Source organism: Pocillopora verrucosa, chromosome 11 (genome assembly GCF_036669915.1).
Source record: "Pocillopora verrucosa isolate sample1 chromosome 11, ASM3666991v2, whole genome shotgun sequence".
Taxonomy (NCBI): Eukaryota; Metazoa; Cnidaria; class Anthozoa; order Scleractinia; family Pocilloporidae; genus Pocillopora; species Pocillopora verrucosa.
The window spans coordinates 6,824,814-6,852,671 of record NC_089322.1 but is presented as its reverse complement, the minus strand read 5'-3'; the positions used below and the strand labels follow the sequence as shown (position 1 = coordinate 6,852,671).

The window sequence follows — 27,858 nt, the reverse complement described above, 5'->3', positions numbered from 1 at the left end:
ACTATGAGAGTGTCAGTTCGTTTTAACGGAAAGTGGTTTGTTGTTCCATGCGGGGAAGGCAAAACTTCAATCCAGTGGCTTATCGAGGAGACACTTCGACGAGCGTGCGACACACATGACTCAGAAAAATGTGCGAAAGATTTCGAAGCTACTTTGGCTCAAAGTGGAGGAATTTTGCATCCAAATGATTCCATTTATGAAGTTCTAAACGACAGCGACTTTGTTCATATTTTCGGTAAGTAGTTATTGATTAATTAAGTTGATACCGGCATGATGCAATTTTTGTTTGTCTCAGAAAAATGTGCGAAAGATTTCGAAGCTACTTTGGCTCAAAGTGGAGGAATTTTGCATCCAAATGATTCCATTTATGAAGTTCTAAACGACAGCGACTTTGTTCATATTTTCGGTAAGTAGTTATTGATTAATTAAGTTGATACCGGCATGATGCAATTTTTGTTTGTCATATGAGACGTGTGTTTGACCAAATGTTCTATCATGCCCTTAAAAAGTGAAGCACAGAACGTAACCGAAGGGTTTTCACGTGCATTACGCTCGCTTCGAACTCGTGCAGTTTTCCAAACAGGTCGTTTGATCGAGATTCTCAGGTTTTTAGCAAGTTTCAAGATATCGAATTCTAATTTCGGTGAAGCATATGCCGGACAAAGGATTTACAGCTCATTTCAAATGAAAGAAGCATTCTTTAAGCAGTCGACGTAAGCTGATATATGTTTATAGAAAAAAATCGTAGCTCTGCCTGAATTGTTGTTTTCATTATTGTTCAGAAAATTTTTATACACCAGTCGTAATAATTCACTGTATAGTTTATTGAGAGTTCTTTTCAGAGATGTACTGAAGTTTAAGGGCTGTTAATTTTCAGTAAAGGTGACTGTGGTGTTAGCAACCTTAGTGGAGTCAAGTGAGAAGCTTTTTGTGTAACTTAAGTTTGGTTTGCGACTAAGGTTTCAAGTTATTATCGATTGGGTTAAGCAAGATCAAATGATGATGGTCTAGTAGAGCTTGAGAAGACTGATTGATTTTTCTATGAAACTGACCTAGCATTGTGTAGTTCCAATCTGATGCTAAAGTCATGCACTGTTTTGCTCAGTCAATACATGCCAGTCGTGTAAATGAGAGGTTTCTTTTAAGTGATTACGTATTAAAAACCTTTTGAGCTGATTCTGTAAATACTCAAACAAATTAAAGTAGTTTGACATTTACAGGATGTCTACAGCATGGATTAAAAAAAAAAGCTGGTTATTGGAAGTCTACAGTAACCTGCAAGACCTCTCATTGCCTTTTGTTAAGCCTGCAAGCAAGTTCTCATGTTTGGATTCCACCTTACAACACAGCTGTCTTTTACACTATCTGTAGCCATTCATAAAAAAAAGGTTCTTGAAATCTCTGCTATAGGGCTGTTAGTTAAATAATGGTGAATGAGGATCCACCAAATAATTTGTGAAATGTTACCCGACCATTGTACCTGATACACTACCTAATACACTGATCTATGTATTTCAACATACATCTCCAGACAATACAATATCAAAAGTAATTTGCATTAATTCAAGTTATATTCAATCATGTTTTTTACAGAAATTGGAGCCACAGGAGAGAATGACCATAACTCACCAGATGTTATTTTGTATCCTCGCTACATTACATTGATATATATTTTAACCCCTTATTCCCTGATATCAGCATGCAAATTCTCCATACTGTTCTTTATGCATTTCTTAAGATGCCAAAGGGGAGATTTTGTGTAATCAGGAGCTTCTTCAGTTGCTGATCATTTCCCTTATTCATGTGAGCTTAATATGTGATTCAAGGGTGATATTGTAAGGAGAAATTAGATGCTGGTCACTCTTAGGAGTCAACAGGTTAAATGAGTTTTTGTTTGCTTGTTTAGATGAGGCCTCAGTGAACTTTATTTTGTGCATAGAATGTTAGATTAAGTTCTATATGCTACTAAGGACATAGTATCTTAGTTTGAAATGGATTCTGTACCAAGAGTTACTGGTTCTGATTCATGTCAATTTGTGATGCTTCACTCTAACAGGGTCCTCCTTCATTCATAATTTTAACTAGATAAAAAATAACATTAGATGCTAGTTAAAATGGAAGGAATAACCTGTAATGGATTACATATGGGGCCAATCCATAAGTTTGTCTCTACTGGGTGGGGAAGGCCTGGATGGGGGAAGCCTTGGGTGTAGAGGAGGGAGCTGGATGAATCAGGATCCTAGTCACACCAGCTTCTTGTTATCTCCACTGGGGTGGAGGAGGGCAAGACCCAGATGGGCAAAGCCTTGGGTGGAGAGAGGAATCCTGGTGGTACTAACACCAGCATCTTTTATGGATTTATGACCATACCAGGATGTTATATTTTCATGAATGATTCCTTTTTTTCTAGATCAGAATTTTTTTTTGAAATAAAGGGGGTGCATTCATTTTTCAATGTAGCTATACAAGACTGTTTTATGGCTGAAGTTGGAACTTAACTTCATAAAATTTTGCAGAAGAGGAAAGGTTGAAAAGGCTTCTGAACATGAACAGGTAAACTGAATACTCACCAAAACTACTTGATTGGAAAAATCGTCTATTAAAAATAAACGATTGATTTAATATTATATTTTAAATAAATCATTTTGTGTATAGTGCTATTAACTCACTTTCTCCTTATTTGTAACACTCGTAGAAAAGAAGTCAATTGATGCAAATGTACACTTTGTGAGAAACAAAGCGAAATACAAAAAAAGCTAATAATACTATTGAACTTGTGAAGGAGTAAAAAAAATGACCAAAAAAAAGAGAAACGCAATGGATGTGGTTTCCAAACGCGAACAATCACCAGTTTGTTAGTGCCTATCCAAGTGACTTTGCTCGCGGAACTTTCCCGTCAACCTTTTTATATTAACCTTGCAGTTTGTAGAGCTTGATGGCTGTTCGTTGTCCACTGAAACTCTTGTTGCTTTGGGAAACGGCGAGTTTAAAATAAAGGTATGTTTAAGCTGCATATAGCAGAGTTTCATTAAAACTCTGTTAACGGTGGCCTACCGCCACATACAAGATCACGTACCGCCGTTCGTTTAGCAGGCGAGCAAGTTTCTCTTATTTGGGTTTCGTCTTACGACCTTTTCCGGACACAGCCGCGCCTATTAAACCTCTGGCAGCTGCTCATCAAAAAAGCTATTTACGCCCTTGCCATATGGTAGACTTGTTAACGGAACCTTCAGCGACTGGAAATTCTTGTGAGAAAATTTTGTAAAGCTCTTTATCGGAAAGAAATGGTAATAAACGTTTTAAGTTGCATTTGCTGTTATTGTTTTTTTGGGGAATTTTTTTTATATTGAGCCGATGAACTTTGTGCGCGATTTTTGGATTCTTTCATCTATGGACATTGGCTGTCGGCATTCCCAAGATTAATGTTTCACAAATAAAAAAAAAAAAAAGAAAGAGTTCGTTGTCTGCGGTCATGGTTACTATTAAGAACTGCTATATATACTTTCGTCGTGAGAAAGTTTTTTTTTTTTACCATTTAGATTAACGGAACTATTACTTAAAGGTAATTTTAAGTATTTAATCGTTTGCTAATAGAGCTGTTTCAGTACTGACTTAAATCAAAAGAAAATAATGTCCCACTATTTTGTACAGCCAAAATAAAGATCTGTGTTGCATGTTTATGTGTTTATTTCTACTTCCTCGTCGTTCTCCTTTTTGCTTTCTTGTTTACTCTTATTTGTTTCTTTGTTTGGTTGGTTGGTTCCCTTTCAGCTTTCGAAAGAAGCTGAAAATGCGGTGAACAAATCAAGGGGATTATTGGACGACATTGTTCGAGAAAATAAAGGTAATATTCTCAGCAACGCGTATTAAAACTAGTTGTTTTAATCGTGGTTCAAAGAGATTACCTCACACAATAACGAGGGGTAAATTTGGAAACGTACCAGCTTGACACTTACAGGCATTTACATGAATTTATGATAGGCAACAAAGAAAATTATCTGGAGGTGCGTACACTCTTTCAAAAGCCCAAAACATGGCATTATCGTACGGCTCAGTTGGCACAGATTCATTGCATCATTGACAAACAATCTGTTCCTGCAAGTGTTCCTTCGTTTGCGCGGAATTCGCAGGTCGTAACCACTGTATTTAGAAAGTTTGTTTCGCCTTACGGGAAGATGAATCATACATAGATTTTTTCCCCCGTTGGCCAGCAAGGGACTGTCGCATCTAAATCTCTCATTCACTCTGTAGTCGGTTGTCCTATTTCTCGTCAGTTACATGTATTTTCTTTTCTCGAGACCCTCGCCGTATCCAAATCTTTACAGAGTAAATTATAGAGTTTTAATGGAGTGGAGAACTTAAAAGTCAACCATTTTTAAACTCGTCTGACAGATCGTGTGGTCATTTTTAATTTCTTCATTCTAATAATTTTTTTTGTATCCCGTATTTAGTGGCGTATGGCGTGACAACGGGCTTCGGAATGTTTGCAAGGGTAGTAGTCCCTACAGAAAAACTTGAGTGAGTATCATTTGCCTGAAATACCCACTTCAGATTGAAAGAGATTACACAATATCGTATTATTCGTTCACTACCATGGTGTCGTAGCGAACAAATAATATCTTCCCAGCTGTGAGAGTTCTGAATTAACAGGCAAGTTTTGTTTCTCTTAATTTCCCTTTGCCAACCTGTTGAAAAATCATTTTCTTTACGATATATTTATTGATTGATTACTATCCTATTACGGTTTTTTTATTTAAGGGAACTGCAAGAGAATCTCATAAGATCGCACGCTGCAGGTAATAGAGTACTTTAGAATTATTGCTCACGTGAATATAAAGATACGCGAGCTCTGATTGGCCGAGAACTACCCACCCGGCGTGGGTGAGTATTTCAAGATCATGGACTTACCAGGTTCGCTGTTATTTTAGTTTCTTGAACAAGACACTTCCCTTTGACGGTTCCCTTTCTTTACCCAGTTCACACCACAGAACTTGTTGTTGATGATGTATGTTTTCCTCAACCTTAGGTGTGGGCAAACCCTTGTCAACGAAGCACACAAGGATGCTGTTTGCTCTGAGGATTAACGTTTTAGCGAAAGGCCACAGGTTGGTGGAACGTGCTTTGCGTGCTTGAACTTGTTTTGCTGATACGTTTAACTCTGCAAGGCAACGGAAGTAACAAGGTCCGTTTGCAATTTTGCTAAGGATTGTAATTAAACTACTGTGCCATGCGTGCGGTACTGGCGAACGATCGTCTACAAATGGATGGAAAAACGCGATGGTTTGCGTATATGTTGTTTTATAAAGTGATTCCTCGTTGACGGGGACGTTGACACTGATTCCTATATCGGTGTTTTTCCATTGCGTGGTTGTATTCTACTCAGGGCAACTTAGATTGTTTTTGTTTCTGCTTATGTTTTGCTTTTGTTTGTGTTGTATTATTGTTTGCTTGTTTGTTTTCTTTTTTGTTTGTTTTTTCGCTTTTGTTTTTTGGACTGTTTGCTTTTGTGAGCAACTGAACGACTCGATTACAAAGACAGTGGAAAATGTTCAAATTGCAAAATGGTTTGCTCAGCTACGTAAAGGTCATTCAGGGTAATTCAATTGAGTGCATACACCTGAGTTGGCAAAATCCCTCCCTCCCCCCCTCCTCCACCATTAATACGCTCACCGCCTTCGCTGCACGTCATTTAACCAGTTGACTTTTTAATTTTTGCATCTGTTAATTTTCCAGTGGAGTCTCAGTCAAGACGTTAGAACAGATCGTGGCAGCCTTTAATGGTAAGATTGGTAATATATTTTAATAAATAGCAGCGTATAACCTTTAGATGCTTTTGTTGGTACTTAGCTGTTCTAGGACGCAGTTTTCCTTAATTTTTTTTCATAATCCAAAGCCTTTCTGCGGTGGACTGGTCATGTTTAGCCCTTTAACTCCCAGAAATGATCAACACATAAATTCTCCCTAGAATATCCATACATTATCCACCAAACAGGTCATGAGAATATTCAAACTTATCAGGAAGAAGTTGCAATCTTGATCTAACACTAAATTCTTGTAACTAATTCACAAGGCAATGTGTAGAAGCTAGAGGGGAGAATTAACAATCAGATCTTGGGACTGGGACAAACTTCGGTCCGATGGCCCACTCAGCTTTAGTGCAGACCTTACCTCTCACCTTCAGTATTAGTTCCAAGTCTTGCACGTGTATGCAGACCCCTCTCACACTCTCTATTATCAGAGTCGTGTCTTCCATGGATTCCTGAGCAGGGTACTGTGGGAGCAAGCGGCGACTTAGCCCCTTTAGCTCATCTGGCGCTTGGTTTACTGGGGGAGGGGCAGATGTGGAGTCCTAAAAGTGGCTGGGCGGACGCGGCTTTGGTAAGTGAAAGAAATGCAGGAGCTTTTTTACAAAAATTTTGATTGTAGTGAAGCTTAGGTTTTTCCATGTAAGCACCTTGAAAAAGTAATTGAAGTGATGATAATAATTATGCGATAAATCACGATTTCTACCAGTTTACCGGCAAATAAGCCACACTGGATGTTGGGAGAACACTCGACAAGTTAATAAACAACGAGGCGCAGCCGAGTGGTTTACACCTTTTATTATTTACAAACTTTTGTTAGTTGTTTATTAGCCGTTAAACCGATAGAAAGTGTGGTTCATTGCTTGATTAAACTGTATTTTATCTTTGTCTGTGACTTTGGCGTTCAAAGTGTCCTCTTTGTTTCCTCGAAAACAAACGCCTTTACAAATTAAAATCTGGGAATTCGCTCCGTTTTGGCGCCATTTGGTAGGACGAAGGATGTTTCAGTTTTCTATGGGTAAACAGGCAAATATACGAGAGGTGTTTAACCAATAAGAACGCACCTTTTGTCGAAGTCATATCATAATGATATTTATGATAGCAATTACCACGGTAACAATGATAATAATAAGTAATTTCTTTTTTATCATTTGAACGCGTCGAAGCTAAGCAATTTCTGTATGAGGGCGATGCCTTTGTTTCATATCTAGCGTAGATCAACACCCTTGACTAAGTTTTATCACATCTGTAATTTGAAACACCCTGACATTCGTCTACAGTACTTCGTTTGCACTTCTCATTCATTGGTATTTCTTCTTCCGTGTTTGAAATGAAATGCCACACTTGGAGTCGAGTTTATTTTTGTGCACTAATTAAGTCTTTATAACAGAGTTATTAAGGAGTAATGTTACGTTGTTGTCGTGGCAGGTCCTAAAGGCTTATGGATTGGAGCGTTTACAGCTGCAACCTAAAGAAGTATGTTATTATGGTTTATAATTATTATATCTCTTTAAAAAGAAGTTAATTTGTTTGATATTTTTTTTCCTCCTTAGGGACTAGCTCTGATTAACGGTACTCAGCTGATAACGTCTCTTGGTGCTGAAGGTAAATCTCGTAAACACTTATTTCCCCCTCAGTTGTTATGTTTAATGCTATAGGTTCCACTGCAAGCTGAAATAGGTTCACGCTCGCGTAGGGCACATATTGATTGAGTATTTAAAACCCAAGCTATAATAATCACATTCGCCAATCAGAGGAAATTAAAGGAGGATATTGCAATGAGCCAATGTGAACTAAAAGAAGGGGAAAAACGCGAGGGGCGAAGTCGCGATCGCTTTTAATGTGCGTCTGATTGGTCGAGCCAAAGGTTTGCGCGCGTTTTGAAGCCAATCAATGAGTGGACTAACGCAAAAATGTATTCAATACATTTGAATACATTTCGCCGGTCAAGTGAAAGTTACGTCAGTGATTTAAATATCGGGGAAAGTTAAAGAAACGAACTTGGAATATCTTGGGTCGCTTATGAACGATTATGGAAAGAACAAGATAAGTCGAAGACCTGATCATATATCTAGCCAAATATGTAGATTTTTGGCACAGTGAGACTTGTCAAAAAAAATTTAACATGATTTTCAAAATTTCTTTTTCTTATGTTTACTTAGCCGTGGAACGTGCTCGAATGATTGCGAGGCAGGCCGACATAATTGCCGCCATGTCGCTTGAAGTATTGAAGGGAACTACACGAGCCTTTGATGTTTGTAAGTATAATAATACTTCAAACCAAGGACAGATTGAGTTGAATGATTTATCGTGTCAATACTACAAATATTTTGTGAGTCTTGACGTAACGGTATCAGGTCAATGTCACTATCTGAGCAACTACGCACCTGCACCTCCCTTAGTCTAAAAACAGTCAAATGATATCAAGTAAGGGTTAATGTTGGGTTAAGAGAGGGGTATGTGCGCCATTCCTCAGAAACTGACATTGGAGTTGTGAAGTAGGAGAATATGAGAAGGATTAGAGATTTTTTTTAATATTGTTGGCTGTCGTAAGGAGATAGTAAATGGAAATAAACGGGATCTGAGCTATGAGAGGAAAATCATAGAAGAATGCATTTGAAAATCTAATTATGCAAATTCTAACAGGACCTCGTTCCAGTTCTCAGTTCACAAAAATCTGACTCGCATTCTACTTTATTGAGGTCGTTCGTACATTTCGTACATGCTATTTTAAAGAATGAAAAAAATTATCTAGCAGCAAATTCAGCATGAAATTGCTACGATCAATTTATCTTAAATCTTCAGTAATCCAACAAGTGCGCCCACACGTTGGCCAGCGTCGTGTCGCAGAGAGACTGCGCTCTCTTCTTCATTCAAGTGTGTATCCGTCAGAGATTGCAGGCAAGTACAGACCTCGCGTTTATTTCGTGAATTTGCTGGTTCAAACTGATGAGCAACAACCCTTGTTCGGTTTCCCTGGACAAATGCCAGAAAAAATTGGGCCAGACTTCATAGAAATAATTGTTAAAAAAGATTAGATTTTCGTTTTAAAATATTTCTCCCAATGAGTTCTCAAGTAAAAGTTGAAATCATTTCCTCGATTCAGTTTCCTACCGCACAGCCAAACGTTAAACGGAAAACTAGAGATCCGTTTCGTCAAGATCTGGGTAATATCGGCGCATTAGTCCAAGCCCTAGGGTGTTCTTTCTTTTGGCCGACCTGTTAGGCCTGTAAATGACCATAATGATACATTATGTTTCATCCTCGTCTACTAACAAGTGAGTCATTCATGCTTATCTTATTTTATTAGAGAGTCACAGGTTTTGCAACCGCGTCCAGGACGCGTACACTTTACGCTGCTGTCCGCAGGTACGAGGCTTAACCCTTAGATTCCTTAGTCATTTTCACTGAATTATTTCGCGCTTTATCATTGCAATGATACATAAATAAAGGAATATTAACGGTGCCAATATGCAAAATAAGACGAAAATTCTAAATATCAACGCCAATGAATGGTTTTTTCATATCTCTTTGAGGTCGATGGGCCTGAGTTTGGTGCATGAGAATTCCGACATTTCCAAGTGTAAACAATACATAAGACTACTAACTGGAAATGTCTGAAACTTATTTCCTCTAACGCGTCATTTTTCGTTTATTCTGTAGGTCCATGGGATCGTGAATGACACCATCGATTTCGTACAGGATGTGATCACAACAGAAATGAACAGTGCCACAGACAACCCAGTATCCTTCAATTAGTAAAGTCGTCTTTATAGGCACGCAACGAGTGCAGAGGCCTTTAGATGCTTGAGAATACAAAAACCAAATACGAGTTAAGGTTGCTGTTGTGTTGGAGGAGGGGTAGGTGCGCAGTTTTTCAAATACTGATATCGACCTGAAAAGTTTTGAATGTGGCAAAATCAAACTATTTCAAGTTATAAACTTAATTCATGTTGATTAGATTGTCTTTGCTGATCGGGGCGAGATCTTGTCCTGCGGAAACTTTCATGGTGAATATCCGGCCAAGGTATCATCTGAAATGTCCTTTGTTTGTTTTATACTTTTGTCCCACTTGTACACAGATTTTAGTTGTGCTTTATTTAAAGTCTTTTTGCGTGATTTTTTTTAATTTGCCGTTGTTATCGTTTGTTTCGTGGTGCTTGTGCTTTTTTTCCCATGTTTTGATTCAATTGTTTTTTTGTGGTTTTTGTTGATGTGAAGTTATGGTATGGGCCTAAGGAGACTGAGGTAACGTATCCTGTCTTGTTCTTGTCTCGTCTCGTCTCAATCCTTTCTCGGCCATACTTCATGCCTTGTATCGATGCAAAAAACAAACAAACAAATTATCCAACTTACGAACTACCCAAACAAAAAAAAACACTTTTTTGAATACGTATAGCTTAGTTATTATTATTATTATTATGTGGCAGTATCATTATTATTATTATTATTATTATTATTATTATTATTTTCGTCGACTAGGTGTTAGATTATCTGGCAATAGGTGTCCATGAGTTGGCCAACATGAGCGAAAGGAGAATAGAACGACTCGTAAATCCAGGTAAGAATTGCAAGTGAAACTGTTTGTGGGAGTTTAAGGATAACAGTCGTTTCGATTCAGTTTCTCTTTTTATGGAATTTCAAGAATTAACCTCATGTTACTAACCTCATTTTGTCTTGCTGAAAGTGTGGAAAACGTTACTATTTCATACATACTAAGATTTACACTGTGAAGTGCTATCGTTGTTGTCTCTGATTGGACGAACGAAGCATTTTCACATTTGTTCGCTTCCAATCTTTGAGTTGAAATGGGAAAAAAATCCTAGTACGTCTGAAATTAATACATGATATCGTGGAAAGTGCTTTAGCGATTTTATTTCCTCGTTGCGATGTATCGAAACACTCACCCGTTCGTTTATTTGATGTATCACAACTAGTGAATAGAAATCTTTCGTGCGCACTTATCATGGAATAATCTATATTCATCGTTACAAAGGTTAGGCTTCTGTGACAAAATATATTAGCATTTTTTTCGTTTTTTTTAATTTGATTGTCAGTACACTTTATACAAAGGAATATTTCAATTTTCAAGTTCCTGTCCGATTTTCTATCATTCAACTTCCTTACTTTCGTACCGTGCAAAGTAAGGCGCACTCATAAGATTGAACAAACTAGAAACGCGCGCTTTTTCTATGCACTTATATTTGTCTTCACGAATGGCGAGAGTATTTCCTGTAATCAGGGTTTCTTACTGGTCAAGGAAAACCTGGAAAGTCCTGGAATCTTATTTCGATATTTTCCATTTTCCTGGAAAAAGACTATAGGTTCGGGAAAGTCCTGGAAATCTACTCAAATCAAGCAATAAAGTTTTCAGAAATTATGTTGTAAGAAATGTATGTAGACCATCTGGAGAATTTTTTTGAAATCTTGGGAATGAAAGGGCTTAAGTGAGATGTGGAGTCCTGTAAAAGTCCTTGAAATTTGATTCTGAAAAAGGGTACGAATCCTGTAAAACTATATTATATCTCTTCGGAACGTTGCTGTATACGATTTTGTTTGTCTTTGCAGCCCTGAGTGAGCTCCCAGCATTTCTTGTTAAGGAAGGAGGTTTCAATTCCGGTAATATTTTCTAAACTGCATCATATCTTGTAAGAGATAGCTGGACCGACCGGCTGACGAAGGGATAGAACACTGGAGTGTCTGACAGACTGAACGACTGATCGATCACCTGACTTGCTGACAAAAGCTATTAGTGATTCAACTGACTGATAGACTGAAAAACTGGTAAAAACTATTTAAATGGGGTGAGATAAAATAAATAGGGAAGATGGCATCACTATATAGACTTTCAGACGACAGTGGATCTCGTAATTCATAACTTTCATAACATTGTTTGTTTTATTAATGTGGTTATTGTTATTGCTTTGATGGAAGTTATAATAATAAGAAATAATAATAATAACAAGTATTATAATTATTCTCATTGTCATTATCAATATCGGTATGGTTATTAATATGGATTACATCATTATTTTATAAACAGTAAATAAACAATAAATAATAAATAAAAGATTTATTACAACACCAGCGAAAATCGAAATTATTAAAACTCCTGAAAAGAGACAATCTTAAAGTAACTACGAAAGGCCTTTTTAAAAAGAGACGTCTTTTTTGAGGTCTTTTTTTTTTAAAAACGGACGCTGACGCACCATTTTAAACATCATATAGCAAAATATTCCATAGTGTCGGGCAGCCACAGAGAAAGTTTTTTCGCCATAAGTTTATTGTATCATCATTGTCATTATCACCGTCATTACTATTATTATCAATATCGTTATCATTATTATTGTTATTAGTATTAGTGTTATGGCTATTATTATCAATGTTAGTATCACTACCAGTAATATCATTAGTCTTACTGTGTGTTCAATTTTTGATTTACCCCCCTTAGGTTTCATGATGGCACACTGTACGGCTGCATCTTTAGGTAGGAGATATGTTTCTAAACAAGTTTAATGATAACTTTGTTTTTTTATAAATATATATATATATATTTTTATTTGGTTGACTTCTGAGTCCTTTTAGTTTCAGAGAATAAAGTCCTTTGCCACCCTTCCTCAGTTGATTCGTTGTCCACATCTGCTGCCCAAGAGGATCACGTGTCTATGGGAGGATTTTCCGCCAGAAAATCTCTTAACGTGGTTAAAAATGTTGAAAAAGGTGTGAATGTTGTGGATGTCTCGCACAATGCATTTCGAGAGAAAGGAAACCGCTGATCGCCATGCATGGCATAGCGATATTAACGTAGTGGCAGCTGTGATATTGTGTTTGCTGAAAAGCGAAGGGAATGTTTTCCCAAATGCAGAATGTTGCACAAACAACCACGTCTTCGATCCTTACATAATAAATGAACTAAAGAATAATCAACGGGCACTCGTAACTTTGGAAAAAACCCTTTGAGTTGAACTTGAGAAGGGAAAGAAGATACATTTTGTTCTATTTAGTATACAAACACTATGGGCCTGTATTGACATAAAAAATAAATTTGATTAATGATTGAAAAGAAAAAGGATCACAATCCGCGAAAAAAGTGGTAAAGTGCGTGTCTTGGTTTCCTCCGCTTCTAGTAAAATTTGAAGCGCTATAAATTTTACGTGCTGTCAGCAGCCATAATTGGTAGAGCATCGCATATCGAAATGAAAGTGTTTGAGATTATTAAGATTATTATTATTATATCATCAGTATTATTTTAATAAACCCTGCCATTGTTGCTGTTTTTTGCTTTTTTCAGTCCTTGCTATTGAATTGTTAGCGGCTTGTCAAGGAATCGAGTTTTTGCGGCCATTGAAGACAACAGAACCATTAGAAGCTGTTCACTCATTGGTTCGGAAAGTTGTAAAGTAAGTTTTATTCAATTTACTTTAAAGTGCATCTCTACCTTGAATCCTGAGACCAAAAAGAAAATAATTACAACGTTAAATTAGAACAAAGTGAAATACTTAAGCTACGTGTCAATGGCAAAAGCCAACAATTTAAGTCACGATTGGTTGAAGTTTCCCACGACATCTCTACACCATTCTCCAGGTAAACAATTTTTTTCTTTTCTTCAGGCCGTGGGACAAAGACCGTTTCATGGCGCCCGACATAGAGGCTGTGTTGAAGCTTGTGAAGAAAGGAAAGGTATGTGCAGAAGTTTATTCTAGAGCAGACTGAAAACAAACAGGCTCTATTGTGACTCAGTGATTGACTCAAGGATGAAAGCAGTTGGTATGCATCCACCAGTGTCCTATCACAATCTTATTGACAACGCTTCTCTACTTAACAATTAGATTATGGGCTTTAGATTTCTATTGCGAGATTGTTGATAAGGGCAAAGCCCGAATCAAACATCGCACATAGTTTGATCATTTTTTCGTGCGTTTGTTTTTGGTAGGTTGATTAGTTCGTTTGTTTTTTGTTGTTGTTGTTTTTCCTCAAAAAAAAAAGAAAAAAAAAACTATCATTGATCATGAATAAGAGATGGTCCTCATGTGCTGTAAATGTTAGGTTTCCTGGCTCTAGGCCTAGTCTCTGCCGAGGGTTTGTCATTCGACACTAGGTCAAACCTCGGCGCACATGTGTTTTTATCGCTTGATATTTTCGCCTTTATTTTTCGAATGAGGATCATTTAACTAGATTCATATCGAAGGAATAAAACATCACGGAACCATTACGGATACTGTGGCAATTTTCAAGGTTACAGACGAGGACACTTGCTTGTTTGTAAGGATTTCTCATACGGAATTGTATTCGAACAGTGTGCTGAGCGTAGTTGATCGGATCGACTAAAACGTGTTACTGACACTGAATTCACGGCTGTAATATGGTCCTCATATGCTGTATACCATTTCCCCTTCGAATTTCACATGTCTCCGAAAGGTATTTACAAGGGTGTAGCTATGACTAGAAGCGTCGTCTACTAAATGGTAAAGAGAACCTTCCGAGGCATGTAAAAATGACTTTTTGTCTTTTCCACTTGCAGATTTGGGAAGTGGCGTCACCATTTATGACGCATTACCAAAGCACCGCCAGATGTCAACAGGAGCTCCCAACTAACATTATGTCTCCTACTGCAAGTACTCTATCGGTTGACACTCCTCCCCTTAAGAAGATCAAGCTAAATAATGAATGAAATGGACGCTTACCAGCGTCGTGTGCGTTGCGTATAGTGGAAATGCTTTCTTCTTCTTTTGTGATCAAATCACAGATAACTTGTAAATATCATTACTTGCTGCCTCTGATTTTAATGCGCCGTTTAGCGTGTGAGGCGAAAAAAATTGGAAATACACAGAGCAAAAAGCAAACAGACAGGGGCATGCGCTCTCAGTAATTTAGCAATATACTTTATTCGCGTTCTCGTTGGTCCCTTTTGGTCATGTGTTAGATTGCACTCTCGGTGCTGGCCAAAAGATAAGCAGGCTCTGATGACGAGATTGACATCGCATAGCAAACTACATGTTAATTGAATATTTTGTTGTGATGTCTTAGACATTACTTGGTTTTCTCTATTTGTGCATCGGTTTCGAGTAATTTAAAATGTTTTCAAAATTCATTTACAGGCGAGAAATATGGTTTTATGGAAAACATTAATTTATTTTAAAATTGAATGAAGAATTCTCATTTATTTACTCAATTCTTGACTTCTAGGTTGAGTTAATTCTCGAGTCGCAAGAAAAATATCTGAATCGTAGTGTTGTGGTTTTTTGTCGTCGATAGATGTTAAGTTAACACTTTGTCAAACTTTCAAGTATTACCTATCCTGACAGAAGCTCTTTGGCTGGCTAAGGTTTTTGTTAATATTATTTATAAGATATGTTTATTCCCGTTATGTGAAAAGAAAAAAAAATTCATAAAACAAACTGGAAAATGTATTTGCCTCCTTAAATTTCCTTTAAAATATCTCTAATAAAAAAATATTTAAATTTGGTTATATCCGTCTCATATCTGGTTTGTTTTGTAGTTTGTTTGATTGTTTGTTTTGTTTATTTGTTTATCTTAGGGATGCTTATTTTTGCCCGTTATCGATAGTTGACTAAGACAAGCAGTCTATCGATTTTGCGTCAGTGGTTTTATTTAGGTATCAATATCTTTTTATCGCAGTGAGACCAAAAAAAAACTAATTAAAGCAAAAAGAAAAAAAAAGAAAGAAAAGAAACTTAAACAAGAAAACAACGAAAGAGGAAAAAAAAAACCTATCTTGGGATCAAAGTGTCGAGTCTCAAACGTTTTCTACTTCGCTAAGATAATTTAATTTGGTTTTATTAGCTGAGTCGATAATGTAGATTGGCCACCGTGAAGAGTTTCTTAAAGCTAACGTTTCGAGCGTTCGCCCCTCTTGATTTCGCTCTGACGAAGGGCTAACGTTAAAAAACGTCAGATTAAGAAATTCTTGACGGTAGCCAATTTACATTATAAAATTAGTTGATTAAGCCAAAATATATTGTAATACCCACTCCGATGCAGCATACTTGTCTTTAGGTAATGAAATTGTTTGTTTCAACCGACCACTGTTCGCATCTGTAAGTTTGCGTGCTAAAACGAGTTAACGGACAAAACCCGTTCTTTGTATTGCACATATAACATGGAGCCTAAAACGTTTTGCTGTGAGCGTTTATTTCCGCAATTTCGGGCTCTGTTTCCTCTGAGAAAGAAACTCGTCCAAGGCCCTATAACGTCCGTGGGTGACCGCGCATCGTTGAGGTTCTCAGTCTAAAATCGAGTGGTTACCAAGGCATGACAACAAAATTCTCTTAATTATCAAACAAAGCAGACGAACAGTATTTGTGTGTAATTTCTTGTAAAAAGCTACTCTTCTGAAGGATGGTGTGACTAATTATTAACGGTGAGATGTTCATAAGAGTTTTTTCAAATCATTTTAACCAAGATAAGTTTAATTGGGGGGGGAAGTTACTTTGATATACGAAGATATATAATTCGGATTCAAACGATGACTTCGTTGCGTAATCAAGCTTTCCGTATTTTTGTGAAGGATAAGTTTTATGGCATCATGACAGTAACAATTTCACAGCAGTATTATCGAGATGTGTGAAAAAAACTAGGCGAAAACATCACAAAAGTCATTAAATGAGTTAATGATTCCATGCAAGACAAATCGAATCCGATCGTTACTCGTAAAATACTTCAATCTCAAGTCAGCTTTTCCCTATTTCGTTACAGCTGGGCGCTATGTGGCCAGGAAAATTTCAGCCGTGTTTTCCAAGTCAAGCGATAAAGCCCAGTCACAAGAAGCTACGGAGGAATCAAGTTCGGAGCCAAGATCGTTAAAATTCTCTCCAGCGGCTGTAAGTAGTGAAACGGAAACATCTGCTCACCAGTGGAAGGATTCTACCGAAAATGCCAATGGAAGTAATGTCAGACATGTAAATGAAGAAGGAGTTACGACATAGAGAGCATTTTAATCAATACACATATAACGCAGAGGACTTCTTTTGTTTTTTTTCTAATTCAATGCTTCATTAGCAGAACTTTAAAGCTAAAGTCAAGCCCTGAAGGCCATTGTAAGAAGTGATAGAAGCCTTCAGCTGATTTATCTGCCTTCTTGTTAATGATTTTGGATCAAAGTTAGTATTTGTGGAACAGTGCACTTTCTCAAGCCTTCCCTAACCCAACAACAGTCAAGTGATAAAATTGGGTTAATGTTGGGTTAGGTCATTTGAAGAGGGGAAGATGTCCAGTGAGTGTCTCAGTTACTGAGATACCATATTTATGTTCCATCTTACTTTTTTTCCTTTTTTCGGATCAATGTCAGTATCTGAGCAATTTTGCACTTACTCTTCCCCTAACCCAACAGCAGTCAAGTGATGACAAACTAGGTATTTTTTTTTAGTAGGAGAGGGGTAGATGTGTAGTTACTTGAATAGTGGCATTGATCCAATGATTTTTTTAGCTGTTAACTTTCCTGTCTGCCTTGTTGTGCATCTTTGCTGCTGATCAACATTTACACTGGTGTTTATGATAGTATTGCTGCAAAGTTCCTTCAAATGAAATGTAGCTTTACCTGATCAGAAATTACACCAGTCTTAACTGTTGACAGTTTGCAACTTATGGCTGTGAAAATTTTTTGACAACAATTTACTTCGTAAATTTATGCATGCAGAGCATTGTATACACATGAGCTGCAAACTAAATGCTGGCTCTTATTGACCATAGCATAGAAAGTATCTGTGACAGGGAGGGAAAATAAATGTGATAAAACTGCAGGATAACCCAGAGTAACATTTTGTTTGTGTTGATGTTGCAAACTCTGCATTGGGAAGGCAAACCCTCCAACCTGACGTACCTTAATAATCGCAGTTTATTTTTTTATTATTATTTTTTTGTTGAATGAAGATAAATGGCCTTTCAGGTTTGTGGCCTTAAAGTTTAAATGTACAAACATTTACAAACAGTTGGCTTGTTCTGTTCTGTGCTTCATTAAGAAAGGGGGGGAGGGGTGGGGTGGAAAAGGTGAGGAGTTGGTGACACGAAAGAATGAGGAAAATTATCCTTTTGGGGGGTGGGGATGGGAAAAGAAGGGAAACAATCCCTTTGGTGGCTCATCAAACACATATTTCAAATTCTGACAAAGGGTGAACGCTTGAAACGTTGGCTTTGAAACTCTTTACAGTGGCCAAACTATGTTATCAACTTGGTTGGTAGCACTAAATTACAATGTTATACTCTCCAATCCATGCAGTTCTACGGTTTCATTAGAAACTTACCCCCTTTATCTACTTCAAACTGTTTTGCACATGTGTTCAACATTAGAAAAGGTCAGAATTTATTTTAATCACAAACCAAAGAAACATTTCATTCTAAAGATGTAAAAGGAGCTAATACTCAAGAAAATCAGTTTGAATTAACCCTGTAACTTCCACAACTGATTAACATGGAAGTTCTCCCTTTAGTATCCATACACTTTCCTACAAACAGGTGATGAGAAAACTTAAACATACCAGTTGTTTTCTCAATCTAACATAAAATTCTCATGGCTATTTACAAGGAAATGTGTGGCAGTCAGTGGGGAGTTTAAAATCTAGGACTGACCAACTGCATGGTATACCTTGGTACTGAATACTCCGTCTCAATCTCTGACTGGTTTAGGTGATGATCAAGGAATAACCTTAGTAATTTTAGTATGATGACATCAAAACCTCTCTTATTAACTATGACTCCTGAGTTACATGCAGATAACTTCTGTTTACAAGGTGGGATGCCCTCTACCTCTTGAGGCACTCATTCAAAGCTAGCATATCAAAATAAAGTTGTGTAAGTACTTCATTACTTTTTAGAACTTTTGCAAATTCAAACTTCATTACCTTACAATATTCTTGTTTATTTTAAGCAAAGTTGCAATAAATCTTATATACCTAATTTATATATATATAAATGTGGGGGTAGAGTTCTGTCTGACGAGCGCTTAGGTGCAAAACTCAGAGTAACAGAGAATCGATGTGTCTTCTTTGATTCTTTCACTTATATATATATATATATATATATATATATATTTTTTTTGCAACAGCATACCTTACTTATAATGGGCTACTTGCAAGAAATTTCCTATGACTAAAATTGCTGACATAAATGGAATACCTTACTTGCATTCTAAACATCAAAGTCATTATTTTAAGTGTTAAACAAGTTGCTTGGCATACTTGGAAAATACAAATGGATGTTGATTAGGTACTTAATATATTGCTCTTTTTTGTAGGAGATATTTAATTCTCCCCATTTATTAGCTATTTTATAGTTGAAGGGGGGGGAGGTAAAAAAATATAAAGGTTAAATGGGATAGGCGTTGGCTTTGAACCTAAGTACTGTATTGCGCAAAATTCTAATTTCTTTGCGCATTATAATTTGATGAGGTAACAGATATAATTGTTAAGATTTTCTATCGCTAGACAGTGTTATGGACACCTAGAACCAATGGGTAAATATTTATCTTGATTTCTTTTGATAATGTCGATATGAACTGAAACTAATTTGTTAACGCATTACTTTACAGATTTCGAATCTCCGATCCATATCCATGGTTTTTGTCATAACCTTCATCCGTTATTTATTGTAATAAAATATCGAGGTTTGGAACCTTTGGTATATTAATGTCCTAACACACCGTCACAAGTACCTCTGATCTTGGTTATTCAAAGTTATTTACATAACATTCTCATGATGTTACTTCACTCTCGTTGTAATTTATGTTAGGCCAAAAAGAAGATACAGTGGTGTAACAGCACTAATGGTGAACATTGCACTGGACAATACTTGTTGGTTGATAATTGTCATCATTCTCATATTTTTTTTAATTTAGGTATGTCCTTAACCTTTGTAAAATTAATTTCATTACAAGCTGAATATCGTAAAGTCATGCCAAAAACTACAGTTCGTTTTGTTTTTTAGTGTTTTTTTCTTGATGCTTTTGATTGTTTATCTTTATTAAATTTACTATGCTGAGGAATTGTTTTTTGTGACGAACTAGCAATTATTTAGTGTTTCTCTTTGAGAATTTTACGCTCTTCAAAATTCTGTAAAAACTACTTCAAAATAACGGTGACCTCTCGAAAAGTTTTTTACTGATTATCATATTCCTCTAAAATCTTGGCAATGTCACCTCTCTTAGCAATTTCTCTCAACACTCTTGCAAACTCGGCAACTGTTAGCTGTTCGTGTGAAGCTGCTAAGTGTTCCAAGAGGGCTTTTGACGGTCCGTCAGTGTGCTTTTCGTAAACTGCGGTCACTTGAAAACTGTCGATACCATAGTGGGAACAAACATCGCGATAGTCACCAACACCCGGCCTACTTGAGTCCAGACGGTTACAGACTCTTTCTAGTAATGGCCCATTATCCAGCAAGTTGCTGAGGGGCTTCGAGTCTAAAACAAGGAGAGAATTTGGATACACTTTATATTTAATGTGCTTACGCTGCACCACAATAATGGAAATAGCAGATTGTTCTATCATAACCTTAATTATTTATTTAATTTATATTTTAATTATTATGGCAGGAAAAAGTCATAGATGACGTCATCACAAGCAACATTATGCTTCAGTTTATCATACAGAAAAAATATTCCATATCGCCGTGAGTCTGCACAGTAATAGATCATCATTAGATGACGTCAATACGTGGAAAATTACAGTTTTGTGTGGTGGGTGGAAAGCTTATTCGAAGGAGATGTTATAATTATTTGAAGATTTAAGAGACAGTTTCTCATGATATATCGTAGGCATATACCTTGACGAGTTTTTGATTGTTCGTCTAAGTTGGCCCTGTCTCCTTCTCCTTGTGTTGAGGACTTCGAGCATCCAGACGCTCTTTTGCTGCGTTTGAGAGTGGGTAAGTTCACCTCAGGACCACCATTTGCTTCATATCTTTGACGTGAAAAATTCACCGAGTGTGATTTATTCAAACCTAAAACGTTCGCAAATGAAATCAGCACGGTTTATCAATTTGCAAATATCAAACTGTATTTACACCCCTAATTATTTTAGACATGCAAAAAGTTCAGCATGCTGACTGGCTAAGAACACGTGAATTATACCAAACAGTGCAGAAAATTGAAATCGAGCGCACAATGTGGAAGTGAAATTGATTAACAGGTAAGTCGCGAAAGCACAACAAAACAAAATGGCGGACAAATGAGGAGGAAGTAAAAACGTCTTAATTCGGTGTTTGAAGGAGAATGCAAAAAGTAAAAACACCGAACAAAGGAGAAAGAGCACAAACACTTGATTATTTGTAACAGAGAGTTTAAAAGCTTGATGCAAGTTATTGAGAGAAAAGCCTGACTACTCCGGCAACAAGACAAAGACAAGCTTATTCGTAGGAGGTGTTGATTTGTAGATTTAACTAAAGTTTCTCATGAAACTATGGCTGCGATGACGATCACGAAGATACCTTGAGGATTTTTTGGTTGTTCGTCTAAGTGGCCCCTTTCACTTTCCTCTAGAGCTGAGGAAGTCGAGCATCCAGCTGCGCTGTTGAAGTGCGTACGAGCATTTGCCGCCTCGCCCGTCTTCTAAAATGGAGAGAGCATTTTAAAGTTGCAAAATCGTTCGGATACCACGAATACTAAATTAAACAATATTAATATTCAAAAGGGTTATCGGTAGAGCAAAGGAAAAACGTTTTAGGCTAAAAGGACAGTTTAATATATCTTATTCGTACTTAATCTGCAGTTACTTAATTTTCGCGATTTTGGCGAGACATTATTTCGCGGGGATTCATTTTCTCAATTTCATGAGAAACTATGAAAATCGAACATTGAATTTTGCGAATCAAGCGTTGTCAACTTTATTTTAATTATCAAAATGTCTGAACTTTTTAAAATTCAAAGACAAACTGGAATAAGTGTTGGAACGTTACATGAAACTTATGAATGAGAACTAAAAGAAACGAGTTAAGGGCAATTTTGAGGACTGCGTAAAAGATGTTATCAGGAATTTGTATGAATTTTGCGATTTATATAAAGATGATTGACATTAACATTACACAAGATACATTAATCGCGATACACAGTGGAACTTACCAGTAAAACAAGTTGATAATTTGCGTATATGTCGAAACATGTAGTGTTTTTTGCTCTAATTACATGTTAATCATTTTTTTTAAATTTAAGTTTGCTATATGGGTGTTGAATTCCGCGAGCATTTTTATTCCAGAGTCTTTAATTTCGCGATTTTTTTATAATCAAGAATAACGCGAAATTAAGTACCCGCAGGTTAAGTACGAATAAAGTTTTTGATAATTATTTTTAATGGAAAGAAAAAATAAAAGTTTCAAGCTTGGAAATCGACAGCTTTACTTTACAAGGTTTATCAAGGCTTTCCGCCTTTATGTATGATATTAATTATCTTCACTAGATTTTGTGGTTATTCTGAAGATGTCGGTTAAACCAGGGAAGCTTATTAGAAAATGTAAAGTTAAGATGGTAATAATAATGATAATGATAATGATAATGATAATGATAATAATAATTAGAACTACCGTAACGATTCGATTTAGCGCCCGGGGCGCTTATTTACTTTTGGTACCTCAAGGGAGGGCGCTTATTCGAGACAGGGCGCTTATTCGGGACAGGGCGCTTATTTAAGTTTTTGAGAAACAACCAAATGGTTAAAGCATAACTTTAATAAATATTAAAATAACTAACAATAACAGAAACTGTAACAAATTGTTGAAAGTTCAGTTACTTTCAAAAGAATTCTTCATTTTATATACCGTAGCTGTAACAAGTATACATGTACGGTACGTTGAATGTTCGTGATTTTATCTACCGTATTCGATGTCGATGACTTCAGTGTCACTTGCGTCAATTATCAAGCTATCTGTGCCGATGGAACTTTCCTTCCTTATATTCACATTTCTCAAAGCCCGCTATGAGAATAAAGTACAGGTCAATGTGACTGGATCAAGAAGACTGGAAAACGGACTTGTTGTCCCCGGAGCGTTCCTAGCGAGAACAACCAGCAGAGCAATCGCCACAAAATTTGAAGAAGAGATTACTCGTTTGAAGGAATTATGTTCTCACATGGACATAACAGTTGAGAAACTCAGACGAAGACCACTGTTTTTGTAATGCATTATTACGTACGGTATATCGGCTATTAAAGGAAGATGAACCACGTTTGATACGTATTCTGAAGGCGCTGTTATATTAGAACAGGGGCGCTTATTTGAATAGGGGGCGCTTATAAGAATGGGGGCGCTTATTAGAATGGGGGCGCTTATTGGAATAGGGGCGCTTATTAACAAAAACACATTCGAAGGGGAGCGCTTATTCGAAAGGGGGCGCTTATTGGAAGGAGGGCGCTAAATCGAGTCATTACGGTAGTTATAATAGTAATAATTAGAATTTACATAGTGCAATTTACATAATGCATTTCACAGAAAATGAAAATTATCGTTGAAAATGACAGCTGATTAAACCTACGATAAAGTCAAAGATAAATAAGTATTTACAAATCTTCATTATTCCTTTAAAAAGGTAAAAAAAGACTACATTAATAAGCCAACAAACTAAAAGCCCGGCTGAAAAGGAAGTTCATTTTTAGACTACGCTGAAAACTAGACATAGAGTCCAGCACACTGATGTCTCTAGGAAGACTAGTGGTTTTGGCACATATAGGCTCATCACTGGGAGGGCAAATGTGAGGTAGGAGGCTTATAATTAGCAAAAATATATACTTTACGCGTAGATCGAGCGTCATCGGTTACGGTTAGGCTTATAAGGTCGAAGAAAGTGAGTGGCGATTGTAACTTTGCAGAAAAAAGATGAGCTGAGAGCTACATTAGATTTGGTTTGATTTTGTGTTTTGTTCTTTCTTGTTTCTTTTTTCTTTCCTTGTTTTCAAAAAAAAAAAAACTAAAACCGTGTCAAGCACATACAGTATTACCTTCACAAGTGAAAAACCAGGGCTCAAGTAGATTGCATGTTCAGTATCATGGCCCTCTTGCTGAAACGTTAGATTAGAAGTAAATGGTTTTACTTCTCGACCCTCCATTGGTTCTACTCCAAAAACACACATATTTTTACAGCGAAATCTACCGCCGTGGGAATCATCGCAGATGTACACCTACAACAAATCACAGATTGAGAATTACATTGCATCAATCGGGAGCAAAACGCTTTGAATAAAAATGCACGAAGAATAAGAGGTTCTTCAAAGTGCATTGTTAAGACACCTACTTTCAGAGGTAATCAGAAGGCTATATAATCGACAAGGCATAAGTTTCTTTTTATTATGAAAAATAACAATAGTGAGTGGCAAACGGTTTGGCACACTCTACTACTTACTACTTTTTTGAATGTTGTCAACTTTTCCCATAACTCTCATTTATCTCCCCCCCCTCCCCCCCATCTCAATGTTGCCTGGTGCTGGTGTTGTTTTGGGGAGAGAGGGAGGGACTTTCATGTAAATCATTAGACATAAATTATTAGATTTTTGTTTATTACAATGTGTATTGAGTGGAAGATTGTCGACCAACTACCAAGGGCCAATTAAGCCTCAGTTTAGATTATCAGAGACAAAAATGTTTTATTGTAACTCACGACTGAGCCCAGCCCCATGTTGATTTCCTCACCTGTTCACCAGGTGTCTCGTCTAATTCCCAGCCCTTCTTAGGATCTGGCAAAAGTTTCACGGTTATCTTTTTGCTGTTGTTGTACATTTTGAAGGGTTTCTCTATTCCTTTCCATGAATCAGGAAACCGCTCATTATCTTGCGTCTCCACTCGCTTGTGAAGGCAAAATATATGGATCAGCTGGGTGGTACATCGTGCAATAACAAGAGTGACTAGATGAAAGGGTATCATTCTTTGAATTTCAGACGAAACCTTATTTTTAAAATTTTGTTAGACAATTTCAACTCACTAACCACTTAAAGGAATGATGAATGACTGGATGATAGCACATTGTGACTCCGACAAATTTATAAATTGCTTGGTAGATGCTTACAATTGAGTTGCATACGCACAACAGGAGTAACAACACTCCTTGTCGCTTCATTTCCATGAGAGTAGGATAAGCTCCGGCAGTAAGAGGCTAATAGACTACTATGTACATACTCGTACTTTCGTTTCACCGTGGAGCGTCAGAGCTAAGTCGCAAAGTTACTCGGCAGTGATGTGATGGTCAAGCACATAAGCACATAAGCATGGGAATAACATACTTGAATAAAGTGAAGCAAATATGGCGCACATCTAATCAGAGAGGAGGATTATGTACCTCATGGTAAAAAATAACCAATCATATGTCCGAATTTATATTCAAGATGGCGATTTGATGTAACGCAACCATAGTAGATATGTGCTACAAAGTAGTGCCCCCGTATAGTACTTAAAAGAATCACATGGATAAACCAATGATCATGATATGATGTGATATGATATTAAATCATGAATAGCGGAAGCTCAAGCTTGTTATCAGTGGAAATGACTCACTTTTATCATACACTGTATGTGGGTAAAATATCGGAAAGAACACTTCTGTTTAAAACAACAGATTGACACAGTCGGTTGCATTTGGTGGGTGCCTTTCGTTCGAACCAAAATAAACTCCTACTTAATTAATTACTTACCCTCAAAGAATCCTTGTTGTCACTGTAAATGTAGAATCTGAAAAGAATGAGATCACTGTCCTGATTCGGTTTACTAGCAAAAACCGTGGCTCTTTTCTTTCTTGGTGCCCCACGACGACAATATACGCACCAGAAACAGAACGTCATGGTTTCGATATGAATTGAGTCCTCTTTTGCTGTGAACCACGCCCTTGACATATCATTTTTCTTTGACTCGTTAGGGATTTTCTCCCACCTGATGAGACCTTTAATCAAAAGTTAATGACAAAATCATCAGTACAGTAACAGCATAATGACCATTAGTCCTACCTTCCCAAAAGAGAAGGGGATAAAAAAATATGTAGGTAATACGAGTAAGTGGGATTACTCTGCTGTGGAAATTCACGAGGTACCCATAGGATTTGAGAAAGAAGGAAAATCAGATACACAGAGAAAACATCTGTGAGCGTGGTGGGAAGCAGTAAAAATACTCAAGCACACATGACGCCAGGTTCGATAATAGAAACCGGGCCACAGCGATGGGTAGCGAGAGTTCTCATCTTCTTTGTAAGTCCATACCCTGAACAAACTCCGAACATGTAAGGTTTACAAAAGTGTAAGTCCTCAAGATGTTAAATCTTAGATGTATTTTCTTTGAATTCAGCTGAAAATACTTAGCCCAGGGATTTTTCGATTACCTGGGTCGGTTCTGTAGACAGTTATCCATTCCTTTTTAGCTTTACCCATATAGAGGCAATGTGGAATTATAATCTTCAAGGGCTTTAAAAGTCTGATATCGTGTGGTCCGCATTCAATCACAGGGGAAATGAGTGTTTCATCAGGTCCAACGGGGATATTCCGCAACAGCTCTGTTATGTCGTAGACCACGCGGTAGAAGACTTCCTGGCTGACTCCAGTCGGTATTGCACCGTTTCCAATACTTATTTTCACGTCAGAGTCAAGAGCGGCACTCAGTTCACCGCCGGAACTGTTGAATTCGTTTTTCACTTCAAAGTAGTTTCCAATAGATATTTTCACGTCGGAGTCAACAGCGGCACTCAACTCAGAGTCATGAGCGGCATTAAGCTCACCGCCGGAACTGTTGAATTTGTCTTTCACTTCAAAGCCTTTTCCAATACATATTTTCACGTCAGAGTCATGAGCAGCACTCGACTCGTTGAATTTCTCTTCTACTTCAGAGCCGTCGGGTAAAAAGGCTCTTTCGTTGCTGTCATTTAGACCTACTTTATTTTTCCGAAGATTTGCCTCATCCGTGACCTTTAATAGCAAAAAAATCTAGTCAATCAATGTTTTGAGCCAAACAGATATGTTTCCCAAAAATTATATGAGTTAACTCAAAGCACCCTATTGAGAAAGAAAAAAAAACCAACATCAACATTAAATTTTACTACACTTCCTATGGTTTCAAACAAATGCTCGATTATTTTGAAATTGACTTTAAAAGGTTGCTAATCTAACATTTCAGCCTCTTTGAAACATCCTTAATTAAAGTTGAAGTAAAAGTCTTAAGACACACCGGTTGTTTTGGTTTCTTTTTTTTATCTTATTTCCTAGCTTTTCACCTGCACTTCATGCCATACATGATGACGCTTGAAACGATGACTGCCATTCCCTAGTATAACGTGATGGTCGGCAGATCAATTAGGAGTTACGAGTAGAATATAGATGAACGGCCTTTTAGAATAAGTCCATACCTTTACATCATGAAGCGTGCCAAATGCAGAGTCTTCAGAAGTAGCAATTCTTTTCGGGATTGGTCTAGAAGCACTGTAAAGAAATTTAATTGTGCAGGGTTAGAAAAAAAAAACGGTTTTGGTTGCAGAGGAACACCCAGGGTATATATACGTACCAGCTCCGAAGACGGCTGTTACGAACACATACCACCAGTCAAATCAATAAGCTGTTAGGCACATGCAATCTATGAAAGCGCCGAGCGGATATTCTTGAGGTTTATAATGGAGATATATCCCGGTAGAGGTATTCCCATGAAGAATTTTGTGGAGCACTATTTATTACAAGAATTGCTTACCATCAAACAGTGGTCGAACGGCACTGGTTGTAAACGGTGCACCTATGATCTTCGTTAATCAAAGCCTATTAACATAAAATTCTCACGATGTCCCTTCGTTCTCGTTGCAACTTATGTAAGGCCAAAAAGAAGTTTCAGTGGTCTAACAGCACTGATGGTAAATAGTGTACTGGACAAAACTTGTCAGTTGATAATGGTTAACAGTGTCATCATGTTTTCTTGAATCTAGGTATGTTCTTGGCCTATTTAAAATCAATTTCACTACAAGCTTAAGATCGTGTAAGTCATGCCAAAAATCACAATTCATTTTGGGTTCTTTTTTTTCCTTTTTGCATTTGATTGTTTACTACTACTGAATGTACTATACTGTGTATATTTTTTGGAGATAACCGTGCATGAGTTATCCAGC

General features: G+C 37.1%; 2 protein-coding genes and 1 long non-coding RNA gene across 7 annotated transcripts in view; 2 read left to right on the top strand and 1 right to left on the bottom strand.

Annotated features, from left to right (window-relative positions):
- Positions 1-122: 122 nt before the first annotated feature.
- Positions 123-15,273, top strand: LOC131783669 (histidine ammonia-lyase). Its single transcript, XM_066174448.1, has 24 exons — positions 123-406; positions 1,594-1,642; positions 2,517-2,553; positions 2,923-2,997; positions 3,772-3,844; positions 4,452-4,518; positions 4,759-4,796; positions 5,027-5,105; positions 5,734-5,780; positions 6,239-6,378; positions 7,233-7,280; positions 7,358-7,409; positions 7,967-8,062; positions 8,610-8,705; positions 9,115-9,173; positions 9,468-9,548; positions 9,766-9,831; positions 10,287-10,365; positions 11,373-11,423; positions 12,256-12,291; positions 12,390-12,524; positions 13,096-13,204; positions 13,415-13,484; positions 14,326-15,273. The coding sequence occupies exons 1-24, from the start codon at positions 271-273 to the stop codon at positions 14,473-14,475; spliced, it is 1,869 nt and encodes a 622-aa protein (XP_066030545.1). The 5' UTR covers positions 123-270; the 3' UTR covers positions 14,476-15,273.
- A 788-nt stretch (positions 15,274-16,061) lies between these two features.
- On the top strand, positions 16,062-17,579 carry LOC131783781 (uncharacterized). The gene is made up of 2 exons (XR_009340156.2): positions 16,062-16,185; positions 16,521-17,579. It is a non-coding gene; the product is annotated as an uncharacterized lncRNA (long non-coding RNA).
- Positions 17,580-17,886: 307 nt separating this feature from the next.
- LOC131783912 (uncharacterized) overlaps positions 17,887-27,858 on the bottom strand; it is a 36,601-nt gene continuing 26,629 nt past the window's right edge. For 4 of the 5 annotated variants that reach the window (XM_066174016.1, XM_066174014.1, XM_066174015.1 and 1 more), the window contains 8 exons: positions 27,115-27,187; positions 26,098-26,677; positions 25,421-25,665; positions 24,426-24,578; positions 23,738-23,917; positions 21,240-21,360; positions 20,577-20,753; positions 17,887-20,214 (listed from right to left, as the gene is read on the bottom strand). In XM_066174016.1, the coding sequence (XP_066030113.1) occupies positions 19,913-20,214; positions 20,577-20,753; positions 21,240-21,360; positions 23,738-23,917; positions 24,426-24,578; positions 25,421-25,665; positions 26,098-26,677; positions 27,115-27,187 (1,831 nt within the window). In that variant the 3' untranslated portion in view covers positions 17,887-19,912. The remainder of the gene's footprint in view (positions 20,215-20,576; positions 20,754-21,239; positions 21,361-23,737; positions 23,918-24,425; positions 24,579-25,420; positions 25,666-26,097; positions 26,678-27,114; positions 27,188-27,858) is intronic. The other variant, XM_066174017.1, reaches the window with a different exon arrangement.